General features: G+C 37.4%; 1 protein-coding gene across 2 annotated transcripts in view; it reads left to right on the top strand.

Moving 5' to 3' along the window:
- ajap1 (adherens junctions associated protein 1) overlaps positions 1 to 14,246 on the top strand; it is a 52,564-nt gene that overhangs the window by 22,700 nt on the left and 15,618 nt on the right. For both annotated transcript variants that reach the window (XM_042762139.1, XM_042762140.1), the window contains exon 2: positions 4,417 to 5,138. In XM_042762139.1, coding sequence (XP_042618073.1) covers positions 4,417 to 5,138 — 722 coding nt within the window. The remainder of the gene's footprint in view (positions 1 to 4,416; positions 5,139 to 14,246) is intronic.

Raw genomic sequence — 14,246 nt, forward strand, 5'->3', positions numbered from 1 at the left:
AAAAACTGGAGAGACGCTGAGCCTCGCGATGTGTACGCGTCGCCATCTTGGTTAACTGTTGAACTTCGGTGTAATTTGCATACATATTTGATATTGATCATAATGTTATGCCTGATTGTCTATATAGCTTTGACAGTATTATTTGTTGCACAGTGTGGTGTGTTAGTCGTGACATCTAGTTCTGAGAGGGTCAGTAAATGACTGTCTAAAGGGGATTCATATGAGACCTGTCCCACCCTGCAACACTCATCAGAACAGACTGAGCTATATATTGAATTCAAATGTTAATATAGAGAAGAAGAGAGAAAGAAAAAAAAGGGGAGGTAAAGTTCAAGTGGTCAAAAGAGTGTGCTCTCTTCTCTGTGTAATGGTTTATAAATCCCTTTTATTGTGTTATTTCCCATAATTTGTTGCGTCATCAAATAAAAAGTGTCTGTAACCTTAAGCTTCAGAGCTCTGGGGAAAAGTGTTTCTGCAGTTTCAGATTCTGTGTGAATCTGTGAAACCACAGACAATACGAGGAGGAGCCTGGCCATTCAAATTGGAGAAATTACAATTATTAATAAAATGTATGGAACGAAAAGCAATCATGTTTTTCAAACTATTCAGGCAGATTTTATTGGTGATTTGTTATATGTTTTTGAAATGTAAGCTTGGCAAATAGTTCTGGATTTCTAAGTCTTTCCACAGAGCTAGAAGTAGCTGCCTGGCGGTGTTATGAAGATGGCATAAAAGGACTTTGGTGAAACTCATTATCAGTTCATTCTGTGTTTATAATGTTATTCCCTTTATTTTTAACACAGCGGATATGAGCGAGATGGAAAAGGGAGATGGTCTTATCATTTTCTTTCAGGCTTTTTCAGATAGCATATTTTCCATTTAACTTTTTTAGGAACTCCCGAGCCTCTTCTTTCAACTTCCCTTTGTTAGGAAATGTGTTTTTTTTAGCACTTTCATTTAAATAAAATATATATTTTCTCCATTATCATGAATATGGATGAGAAAATAAATTTTGTATTCCCACTGAGTCTATATTTGTTCTGCTGTTAAATCTAAGCAAATAAGCACAAATCTTATGCAAGCTTGCAAACATAGTGAACATTAGCCTAATGAATATTCAAAAGGAAAATCTTCTTTGTTCATCTACTTTATTTTTGTCTTTGTCCCTTGTAGTTTTAATTTATTGCATTAATTAATTAATTTTTATTTATTTTACATTTATTTATTCATTTTCATTTGTTATCAGTTCAGTGCCCCGCAAAACTCAGCAGAATGCAAGTTTGGCGATATGACATGTTTATATGAATAATGCAAATAAATCAGTAACAAGTTGTGATGAAATGTCTGTTAAAAACAAAAAATGTAGAGAACATTCATATGAATGGCAAGTAATTGAAAGAGGTTTGCCTATGTCATCTTAATTTGCTTGTGTGGCAAAAAGCTAATTTTGAACTGTGTGCCTGTTTGTAATATGTGAATTCAAACTGGTTAATTTAAAAATCTAAATAGAAACAAGACCTCTGCTTTGTGGGTGATGTGTTGAATTACAGTGCAGAATCTAAATGGGTTGCATCATGCTGAAGTGACCCGAATCGTAGCTGATGCGTTTATAAGTAAAGAGCAGAGAGGGCTTGTTCATGCAAAGCTGTCCTCAATGTTTTTCACTCTCATTCACACCCTGTCGTGTTCGACCCTTAATTTAGCCCTCATTAATATCACAGCAGCCTCCTTGAATTCACAATGTAGCCACCTAATTTTATCAAAATCCAGCGGATGGGTTATCATTAATAGCACAACATCGGTTCCGATACATCTCCTTAAGTAAATACAATGATGTTCATGACAGGAATTACTTTCTAATGGAACACATTAGCACAGGGAGTGTGAGTCAGGCCCCCCGGGGCCCAGCCCAATGGGACTGAAGGACCTTATTAGTGAGGTAAAATCTCTCAGATGAGTGGCCAACCCAAGGTCCTGACCCAGTTCAGTCAGACCAGATCCCACAAGTAATTTTTTTCTGAATGAAAAATGAGAGAGAAATGTAATGAGAGACTAGAAGAGGCGAACATGGAGAGCAAAGGGCCCACTCTTAGTGTGCTTGAGGAATCCATCTTATTCATGAACAGATGAAGCAGCATCCCGAACAGGCTCTTGCGTATGGAAGCATATGGGTAGCAAAATTCATTTTGAAATGTAATATGCAAAATGACCTATTGATATCACGATGAAAATGCAATTTCAAGTGTCCTACCCGTAAGTCTAAATGCATTTAGGAAAAATGGCATTTAAAATATAATTTTGCTACAGTTTTTGCTTGGACATGGTAAACATATCTAATCAATTTGGGTAATACAATTTCATTTTAATTTTGCAACTTATAAAGCGTTAAAATATTTTAATTTACATACATTACAAAACAAGTGTAGAAAATGGCAAATGTAAATTATATAATTGAATTTTCATTTTGCACTAAATGTTGCACACATATATAGGACAACTGAATTTTCATTTTAATTTTGCACTAGAAGTTGCACATATGTATGGGAAAATGCACATTTAAATACAGAAATACATTGCCATTTTACATATTACATTGTCATTTTGAAAATTACATTTCAAAATTAATTTTGCTACCCATGTGCTTCCATACTTGAGTATATGTAAATGAAAGTGCTATTTAGATGAAAAGAGAATTTTTATTCCTTTTGATTTGGTTTTAGTATATTTCAAATATATGATTTTTAAGTATGACTCATATTTTACTTTGTGTTGGACTTGCTGGTTCAGACATGCCAGTTCACCAGTGGGTCAGATAAATCCATCATCTCTGAACTCAAAGCAACACAAAGGCCATTAATAGTATGTGTGGATATGTGTGGGCTCTTTAACCCCTTTAAATTAGCCTTTGACCATGACCAATCTTATTGAAGGACTGGAAAGATTACAGATATGTCTCGATGAACTCTCTTTCTGTCTGGATCTATATAGATTCTTGGCTTCTAGATATGGGTATGACAGCCCATTTCAATGTGTTTGAGGTTCTGGAATTGAAAAACAAAAAACAGCACCCCTCAAACAGGTAAAACAAGTTAAACAAGTTCAGCTGAAACAAATCCGGGAAGGTACTGTAGAATCACAGTGGAAGGAAATTGGACATTTTGTGGTTTTAGGAGTTTATTTCACTTGAGCAGTGCTTCCCAAACCTGTCCTGGAGGCCCCCCTGCCCTGCACATTTTGTATGTTTCCCTTATCTAACACACCTGATTTCACTCATCAGCTCCTTAGTACAGACTGCAAAAACTAAATTGGGTGTGTCTGATTAGAGAGACATACAAAATGTGCAGGGCAGGGGGTCCTCCAGGACAGGTTTGGGAACCACTGCACTAGACGTCTTCAAAGTGGTTTTAGGGACCCCCAAGGGACCACAAGGGGGTGCTAGGGTGTCTGTGAAAAAATGAGGAAAACGAAAGAGAGAAATTGTACAAAGTGCTTTTTTAGGACTGTCATAATAATGAAATGTGATATTATTATTATTATTATTATTATTATTTAAACCACCAAATTTGACCGTACATTACTATTTAATTCTGCTTTCAAAAGACAAAAAGTAAGGTAAAATGAAGGAACTATCTGAAAGAAATATCTGGATATAGTTTGTAGGTAGTATTATATATTAAACTTATCATTTTATATTAAGTTTTAATATTTTTTTCTTTTAAGTTTGACTTTTTACTTAATTTTAGAAATACTTCACAATATAATATAAATTAGTTTTTATACATAACATTTTTATTAACGTTATAGTTGTGCTTGTATTTTATCTGTAGCCCAACATTAGATCACTGGCAGAATTTTCAGACTCTAATTTTACGAGATTACAATAAATATCAGACATTTGGCACACTTTTATCCAAAGCAATATGTGGTGCATTCAAGCAATATGTTTTATTAGTGTGTGTAAACCTGATTTTTACGTTGCTAGCACCATGAGACCAATTCAGCCAGAGGAACGTTTGTTTGCAATGCAAAGTAATTGAATGGTGTCTTTGAAAGTAAATGTCTTTGAAAACAACATTGAAGTGTGCTTTTAGCATCTAGCCGTTAAAGAGGAATCACACATCTAATTAATATTGGAGTTCAATTTATGAGAATTTAGTGAGTCACAGAGCAGAACGAAGCCTAGAGTGAAAATCGCTAGACTGGAAAATGGTGTTGGAAATAAGTACATTACAAAGAGTGCAGTAAAACCCAATCTACTGTAGTCAGTTCGTCAAATATCTAATAAGACAGTCTTTAAGGTAAAGAAGTTGTGTAAATTTGCCATGCCTACACACTCTCTCTGTGATGTATAAAAGAGCACTGATTGAGATTCTTCAATGCGGCTGATTTCCCTCTCTCTCTTTCTCTGCTCTTCAGTTCCATGGTTGCTTGGAGACCTAGAGGAATGCTGGGATGTAGAATGTGGATCCTCTTCATCCTTGTCCATCTCATAATGGATCTGTCTCTGTGTGCACCAGCAGGCCAAGGGCTCACACTTAAACTACTGCCCAGATCAGTGCCCAGCCGGCAGCCGCACCCTCTGCCTAGTCGGGACACGCTCACTGGCCAGCACTTGAGGACTCTGGGTGTCTTGCATCGTGGTGTTCCCCCTCCCTTGCCATCACTAGGTAATCATTGGGAGCTGGGGGGCGCCAAACTGTGGGAGCGGAAAAAGCGCAGGTCACTCCAAAAACGACAACTATGTCCAGAGTGCCCCTCTGACAAAGGGAAGTCAGTTGTATTACCAGAGGGGAGTAAATCTGATTTAAATCTGCATTTATCCCGCTCACGGAGGCAGCTGAAAGGGGACGGCTATGACTCCCTGGAGGGGAGGACCACCACAGTGGCAGGATTTATTGATTGGGGCCCTACAGGGGCCGACGAGGTGCTTGAGGAGGAGGCGAAGGTGACCCCGAATGCCACTGTCACCTCTTTAGCCCCTTCCACCACCACAGTTACCGTAACTAGCACTACCACACGCAGCCCCCAAAGGACTTATGCGGTGATTACAACTGTGCATCCTAAGAGGCACAGCACCACACAGCCAAGCAACTCCAGAGTGACTGCCAAACCACCGAAACCTTTTGGGGACACACCAGGTAGGGCATAAATATGAATGGCGACTGTTTCTTCATTTAGCTTTTGTTTTTTAATCTGTTTAAGGTACTTAATAAGCTTATGTTTGATCACATTTAAAATTCAGAGGCAACGAAACACATAAAGATATTTTTAGGGGCCGTCAGGCGGTTTAAGGTCATTCATGAACATGACGCAGAGGTCTTTGGGTCTCAAGCCACAATGTAGTGCATCAAAAACACTGTGTGGGTTCTTTGAAAAACCGAGGGTGGAAAATGCTCACGAAGCTGTAATTGGCACACAACTTTTCGGCAATTTACAGCAAAGAAGGTGGTTGAATTGTCAAAGGGCCAAGAGCGTGCATCTAGCTAGTTTTTTTTTGGTGAAAATATTGGCTTACTCTTAAAATTTTGCTGTGAAAAACATCAGCTGCTGTATAGTTATGGAAAATAAGCAAATATGGAGAAAATAACAATGTACTAGTGTTGAAAGTTTGTCATATTAGTTAATAGGCTATTTTGAAAGTTTTGTGCAAAAGTGGAAATGTGTCACTTTTGCTTTTTGTGGCTTAAAGTTTCTTAAGCAGGCCAAAGAATACAGTGTTGTACATACATGATGTGAATTTTTAAATGTTCTTGAAATAAGTCTCTTATAAATCAAGGCTGCATTTATTTAATTAAATTCACAGAAACCTGTAATTCCAATCTTCATTGTCACAAGATCCTTCAGAAATCATTTTAATCTGCTGATCATCTATAATTCTTTCAATTACAATTTATGTTAACACTTAAATTTGAACGGCAATTTTCAATTCAGATTTAGGATTTTAACTGGAATTTAAAAGGCAGTTATTATTGAAATTTTAGATGGCCAATTGATTAAATTTGGCCAGTTTTGAAGGCAGCATAGTTTCTTTTCTGCATCCTTCGCTTTTTGATATTATGCAATATAGTGTGTGGAGTTCAGGTTTAAAAAATAAGAATTACATTTGAAAAAAAAGTTTATTTATTAATGTCCATTTTTTCAACACTCAGTTTCAACGGAGAAATAAGCATCGTAATCATTTCTAAAACTTTCTTGATGTTCCGGAACCCCAGAAACCAGAAAACACTAAATCTTTCTTGATGTTCTGGAGCCCTGGAAGCCTGAAACCAGTTTTCATACACAAAATGTTGCTTGTTTAGTCATTAACTGACTAGGCACATAGGCAGCGGGTTGATTGCATAATCTAGGCCTTAGTACTGCATGACAGAGTAGCCTACATATGGCAACCTCAGTATCCGTCAGTAGTATCTCTGAATCCTGGGGAGATTATTCTATTCTCTGTCCTAGAAGGATGATGATTGGCATTAGCTCTCATGTTTGCCATTAGGCTGCAATCTGTCCTCTGTGTTTGGTATTGCACAGCATTAGGCTAGTCATCCATTCAGTGTGAAGTCCTCTGGGTAGATCAACTATTGTGCTCCATAAATCTGTGCAAAAGGGGAAGTGTCTTGACACTTTCTACAAATTAGTTTGACACTATCTGTGTATGCACATATTTTTGTTTATGTTTATGTGAAAAGGGTGAGTTGTGTTGAAGATTTATTAAAATTTGGTTATACCTAATAGCATGACGTTTAAGATTTGCAGGTTGCAAATAGCCTAATTCTACATTACAGATCTGCAGTACTGCGAAGTTATTCATCTTCACAAGTTTTGCACATTAGCATGCCATAGATTACATTAGCTGCGAAAGATATTAACAATGAAGACTCCCATAAAATTAAATTCATGGTGAGTAATATACAAGCGAGAACAATTTTACGACTCCCGTGAATGGAGACTTACATAGATCCATGCATGTCGAATTGTATTTCAGCACAAAGGTCAACCTCCAATCATATGTCATGGCCTCATTAACCACAGGAATGATTAGCCAGTTGAAGTCAATCTGGAGTGATGACAGCAGCATCATTACATCTAAAGGCCAGCGTAGGGTTGGCCTTAATCTCTAAAGTGCTGTTCCAATAATCCTTTTATGTTTTATTTGTTTTTTTAATTTCTTCTGATCTTTCATTTCTTCTGATCTTTATAAAGGCTATGCAGGTGAATGCAAAATATCAATCGCACCAAACTGACAGTTCACAACCACATAGTCTAACTCTATCAGAGGAGATTGTAGAATTATTTCAAATATACGTCTCATATACTGTATAAACCTCTGTGTTGTAAAAAACTCTTGTGTAATTTTTGCCATTACTGGCACCAAATTACATGCAATGTGTTTCTTTGAAAGGCCTGACTGGGCTGGACATAATAACATTGGCTTCACCAATGTGTTATTTTTTGCATTATTTATTTATTATTAATTCGTTTTGCGGTTCTATTGGTGACATTAGTGATGCATAACTTACACACATCACCTATAAAAAGGAAGTGGGTAATCCGAAAGGATGGCCTTATTGCTGGTGTCATGCTGCTAAGAATAAAATTTCTTATTTGTGGTGAAAATATTGGCATGGCAAGTTAAAATCTCAACTACACTGAGGAAAAAAAAAAAGTTTTTAAATAATTTTAAAAACAGTTTTCTCTCAGAAATCGCAAGTAAATTACACAAATAATTACAAAGAAATGGAAAGTAACACATTAAATTAAATGAAATTTTGAAGTAGAAAAACTGAAATAGAATTTTCTTGTAAAATATACTCCAGTAATATTTAATCTCAAATATTGAGCTCTGATCAAATTGAATTTATGTTGTTCCAAATTTGTTAGATTTTCAAGTTTAGTTGTGTTGTTTTATTTTATTATTTTGGTTTGATTAATTAATTTATTTTATATGAGAATGTAAATAGTTATTTTGTGTTTTGTGGGAACTCGGAGGTAGTGGCTCACATTCGTAGAGTGCTATCACAGTATGTGCAATAAGCAGTTTAATCTAATATTTGCTGCTAAATTAATTTGACTGGTTTGTGTTTTTTGCTCCGGTGTATGGAAGCAAGTGTAATGGGTTCACACAGACAATGCTGCAATGTTTTTGCATGTTTTAATTATCTGATGAATAGAAAGAATACCAGTGTTAATTGCAGTTTTAATAGAACTGAGGCGTGAAAATTGAATAATTTGTTTGCTGCACACAGTCCGTAGCTGTCTTTTAAGTGCTATTTTGCCATAAGGGGGAAAAAAATCTGGCTAGTCACTCGTCAGTGACTCTAACAAATAACAAGCAACCTGAGAATATTAAAACTTGCTGGAACTGCAGATGGAAGAAATAGCAAGTTGATATGTAAATCCCTGAAGAATACAATCCTTCACTCTGTTCTACGCTGTCCACATGGAAAGCATAATGATCAAATGCTGCATGGTGTCTCTTGATGATGCTAGATCTACAGTATCTGAAATATTAATGCATTATGTAGTATGTTGCCTTGGCATATCTTTCATATACAGTATGAAAATGAGTCCTATGCAGTGCCCTTAAGGCATGCCATAATTATCCATTTCTGTCAAGCTACAGCTGAACCTGTCTAAAGAAAGGAAATCTATCAAGGTGATGTCTTATGATTCATAATTCCTGTGAGGGTGAAGTGTATATTTTTCCTCTTGCAAACCTGCACCAGTACTAAACTGCTTCTGACATGCAAAGTAATGGGGGGGAAATAAGCAATGGGCTGTGAATACAAAACTGGAGCATTAGACATGCATACGAGCGGGTGTTGCCAGCGGAGTTAATTTCAAAGCATAGAAAGTACATGGAGGTCAGTGTAACTGTTCAAATGCCTGATTAAAATCCAGGACACCAACAGCATTAACTCCTTTCATTATGGTATTGGAGATGGTGCACTATCGCTGATTTTCTTTTTTTTTGCAGGGGGATAGTTTAAAGGGATAGTTTTAATTTGCTCACCTTCATATTGTTCCAAACCTGTAGGACTTTCTTTCTTCTGTGGAACACAAAATAATTAATTTAAAAGAATGTTTCAAGCATCCAGTTTAGAAATTGAAAACTGCTTCATATTTGTTTTGAAAACTGTGATTTTTCGGGATTCTCTGATGAACAGAAAGCTCAATTTATTTGAAATAGAAATCTTTTGTAAAATTCTAAATGTCTTTACTGTTATGTTTGATCAATTTAATGCATCCATATTGAATAAAAGTATTCATTTCTTTCCTTTTTTCTTTCTTTTTAAATCTACTTACTCCAAACTTTTCAATGGAAGTCTATCATGGTTTCCACAAAAATATGAAGCAGCACAACATTCATATTGATATTCAAAGAAAATACAGTTATTTAACATTGTACAAATATTTTACAATATGCAGTTTTATGCTGTATTTTGGTCCAATAAATGCAGCCATGGTCAATATAACTGTTTATATAGTTTGTGCACATTGTGAGAAGCATGCAACAACAGCTGTAATCTTTACCCCCTTTATTATATCGAAAAAAAAAATCGATATAATACATTTTTTTTTCTTTTCTTCATCCATGAAAAAAAAGTCATCAAGTATATGATGAGAGAAATAATTATTTTTTTTGGATGAAATATCCCTTTAATTTTCCTTTAATAGCGAGCATCCAAGACAGCCTAGAAAGCTTCCACTCAGTTTAATGATGAACTATATCAGGCTTTTCCCCAAGGACCAATGCTTCGCAACTCTGTGCAATGCATCAAGTCCGCTTCTCTCCATCAGCTCAGTGCTGACTAGACTATATTTTAGAGTCACGTATTATTCCTGCTGGTGACAGCCTTGACTTTGTGGGTCTGTTAATACAGCACAAGTATGTATGTGTATGTCTTTGTGTCTACAGTATGTGTGCATTCAGAGGGGTCAAGGTTTGGCCCATAAGCACCCATAAGAAAAGATGTCAGATTTTGAATTGCATTCATGCAACAAACTGATTTCTACAGATATTATAAATGTCCTCAGTCTATACCTGTGTGATCGTGTGTGTCCTTTGTCTCCATTTCTTTCTTTTTAAATCTACTTACTCCAAACTTTTCAATGGAAGTCTATCATGGTTTCCACAAAAAATATGAAGCAGCACAACATTCATATTGATATTCAAAGAAAATACAGTTATTTAACATTGTACAAATATTTTTACAATGCATTTACAAATATTTTTTTACAAATATTGCATTACCATGAAGATCACAGATGAAGCCATCAGGTTAACGATGTGCGTGACTTGATTAAAATGCGATACAGTCCTGCTGCTCAGCACTCCAAGCTCGTTATCACCTCCCTAGGCTCAAAGGTTAATTGAACATTTAATAAGGAAAAGACAAAATTAAGCATTTATCCAAGCCGGACTGTGCTTAAAAGTTAATGGTTGGAAAAATAGTTTTTTGGTTAACTTATTATGTGAAATTATGTTGTGACACACTAATTACTCAAAATAACGCTCTGCTCAATGAAGGGTGCTCAATAGTAAAATAAGAATTATAAGAATTACTGGAGAGCTGGAAATATTGCTTCCACATTCCACTCAAATGCAAATTGTTAAAAAACTAAAGTAAGTTCTACTTTAATGAGGGACAACTGGTATAGTTATAATCATTATTTAGAAATGTTGGGTAATGTGTTACAATGTTGCATTTCTCATTATGAATAGTAATTACATATTCATTTTTTTATGAAGTTATTAATTCACATTACTTTTTGCTTTTTTTTAATGTATTGAAAGGGCCTTTTTTGTAACACATTATAATAACTTTAATTTATACATCATTAACAAACATTATATAATGCTTAACAGATTAATATTATTCTGATAGCTAGAAATATGAGATAATGTTCTTATTAATGTTTACTAATGAACTTACTAAACATTACCTAATGATTAACATATGATTATTTAATGTAAATTAAATAGGTTACAAATGTCAGTAAACTTTCAGTTCATATGATCTTAATTTGTTGGTCTTTGTTTGTTGTGTAGACCTCTATTTACACATCTTAACAAATAATCTATTAATTATTTGTTCATGCTTTTCCAGTACTCAATCTAAAGTGAAAACTATTTCTACCAGAAAGACTCAGGGAGGTAGAGATAAGACTGAAGTATTTATTTACAACAACACAAAAAATATAATTATTTTGGCATAGGCCCCATCCGTAGCGTGGATCTGAAGTTTGTAGATACCAGCTAATCCTGCCGAAGACGAAGGCAGGGCGGAGCCTACCCCCCGCATGGACAGGGCCAACCTGGTGGTGGTGAGGAGGAGGAGGATGGAGGGAAATGACAGCGGCGTTATCTGCAAACACAAAATAGGATGTGAGTAGTGCGCTTTTATATCCATCGTGTTGAAAGCCGATTGGCTAGACTTTAATTGTAATGTGACGTGACATTTAGTCTTCCTAGTAGAACTTACGCTTACGCTTCCATTTCTACCAGAAAGACTCAGGGAGGTAGAGATAAGACTGAAGTATTTATTTACAACAACACAAAAAAAAATATAATTATTTTGGCGTAGGCCCCATCTGTAGCGTGGATCTGAAGTTTGTAGATACCAGCTAATCCTGCCGAAGACGAAGGCAGGGCGGAGCCTACCCCAAAAGAAAGAAGAAAAAATGTAATACGCACCAGTTGAAGTATTTCTTAGAGGATCCTGGAACATGATCGAAAGAGATAAATTGAGATAATTAGCCAGACATAAAAATACAACATCAGATTATAGCTAAAGTATTAGCTTATATGGCAATGAAGATATACCACAGAGCCTTTGAGAGAGGCCACGATAGGCCGGACAGTGAGAGAGAGAGGCAGGCCACGATAGGCCGGACAGTGAGGCAGAGAGACAGGCCACGATAGGCCGGACAGTGAGGCAGAGAAACAGGCCACGATAGGCCGGACAGTGAGGCAGAGAGACAGGCCACGATAGGCCGGACAGTGAGGCAGAGAGACAGGCCACGATAGGCCGGACAGTGAGGCAGAGAGACAGGCCCCGATAGGCCGGACAGTGAGGCAGAGAGACAGGCCACGATAGGCCGGACAGTGAGGCAGATAGACAGGCCACGATAGGCCGGACAGTGAGGCAGAGAGGCAGACCACGATAGGCCGGACAGTGAGGCAGAGAGGCAGGCCACGATAGGCCGGACAGTGGGGAACGGCCCCGGCGGGCCACGGTGGGAACGGCCCCGGCGGGCCACAAAAAGAAAGCCACGAAGGCCGCAGAGATGGGTAACAGAGGGGAAGGCTACGAAAGACGGGCCACAAAAAGAAAGAACAAGTTAAGCCACAGTAATCAGAGGTTGTTGGGAGTAATATGAAGAGGAATTGTACCACCACCATTATTTGCATATAGATTACCTTGAGGACAGCTTGATATACCTTAAGATGTTTAGTATTTCAGGTCTAATGTGGAATTCCAATGCGGAGGATGACCATCTTCCCAGTAGCTTCATATCTGATGTTTGTACTCCGAGTTCAACAGCATTAGTGACCAGTGTATAGAAGCGGTGACAGGACCGCAGCTTCTAAACGTGACTACATTGAGCTGAACCAGCCGCAGAGACAAAGGCCCCGATAGGCGGTGAAAGAACGCTACAAGAGGCCGTAGAGAGTATAGCTGCTAAGGCCATGACGGAAGCCTGCGAGAGGCTGTGGAAGAGTAAATGTAATGAATAGGTGTAACACCACCACCACCACCAGTATTTGCTTAATTTACCTTAAACACACGCATTACATTACGTTGATGGGCAATGTACTTTTCTTTAAGCTATGTGATGTGAAAGCCTTGTGTAGATGACAACGATAGACCATTGTGTGTGAAAAACCATGATAAACTGGACATGGGGAGCATGTGAGAAGTAGTCACCGCCAGTAGTTTGCTAAGAGTATTATACTGTACCTTGAGCATTACGTGAATAAAGTCTGATCTTGACGGACATCCAATGAGGAGGATCATGAACATAGCAGCCTGAAGGCAAATTACAGGAATTCTAAACCACCTCACTGAGAAGGTGATTAGGTTAATTGATAAGAGGTAGAATTAGGGTTCTAGCAGACATAAGAGCATATACACAGATACAATTCTTTAGGCTAGACTCCTGCGCACTCTTGATAAAACTCCATCTAACTGCAGAGCAACCTATCCTCCCCCCCAAAAAAAATAGAAAATGAGCCAGATCAGCATGACCATAAAAGAGATACTCAATTTAAGCAAAGTCGTTGTGACATGTGAAGGCCACAATAGGCCAAACTTCATAACTGTAATGGACACCGTCCCTGATGACCATCATAGCAGAGTTATGCAAAGTGCCTCAGCAGTCTGTGTAAGGTGAAGGCAGCAACAGCCGGGTAAGACCAAACAAGCCTCGATTATAACTTAAAGTCTGCGTGAAATCAAAATTGGCTTTACTAGCACACATGGCTAGTATTTATGTAAATGATCTGTGCAAGTTAATCCGCTGAAAAAGAAAGAAATAATCTTCTTTGTAATCCTTAATCAAAATCTGAACATTTTACTTCGGCTGTGGAATGGCATTCCTTTTCTAATGACGTCAGTTTGACGGCATGGGCAGAATATCCTTAAACACACCCCTCCAGCCATTAGTTTGCGATAAGTGAAAGAGACTAGAAGTGCAAACAAAAACCATGCCCTCTATTCAATATTCCGTTTCAGCTGGAAATACGTCACCACACTGAAATAAAGTCAGCAGCGACCTCCAGTTCACGTGGACTTTAAAGATGAGCCGACTCTTACCTAGAACTCAATTGAAAGATGACCATATACATCAGCTTGATAGAGCCTGCTTCATAATAGCGCCAGTCCAGAGAGGTGACCTGCGTAAAGATGAGGTGAGAGCCAAAGTTCTCTGCATCTGCAGCCATGGAATTCCCACAAAGCTTGATGACTCCATATAACCATGGGAACCCACGAGTGACCCCCATTCCTTTACGAGGCATTCAGAATTATTGTAGATAGATGCAGATGAAACAATGACTGAATAAACAAAGACAAAAGCATATGATTAAGACAAAAAAATACTTAAAGGTGTGCAAAACATAGCCCCTTTTTCAGAAGGAATAATGCGAGCAACGACCTTTATCGGTAGGCTAAAAAGATTGTAAGCCTTTAATAACAAGCCTTAATATGCCTTAAGAAAGAGTTGTTCCGAACATTGAATGTATTAGTTTG

Source organism: Cyprinus carpio, chromosome A8 (genome assembly GCF_018340385.1).
Source record: "Cyprinus carpio isolate SPL01 chromosome A8, ASM1834038v1, whole genome shotgun sequence".
Classification (NCBI taxonomy): domain Eukaryota; kingdom Metazoa; phylum Chordata; class Actinopteri; order Cypriniformes; family Cyprinidae; genus Cyprinus; species Cyprinus carpio.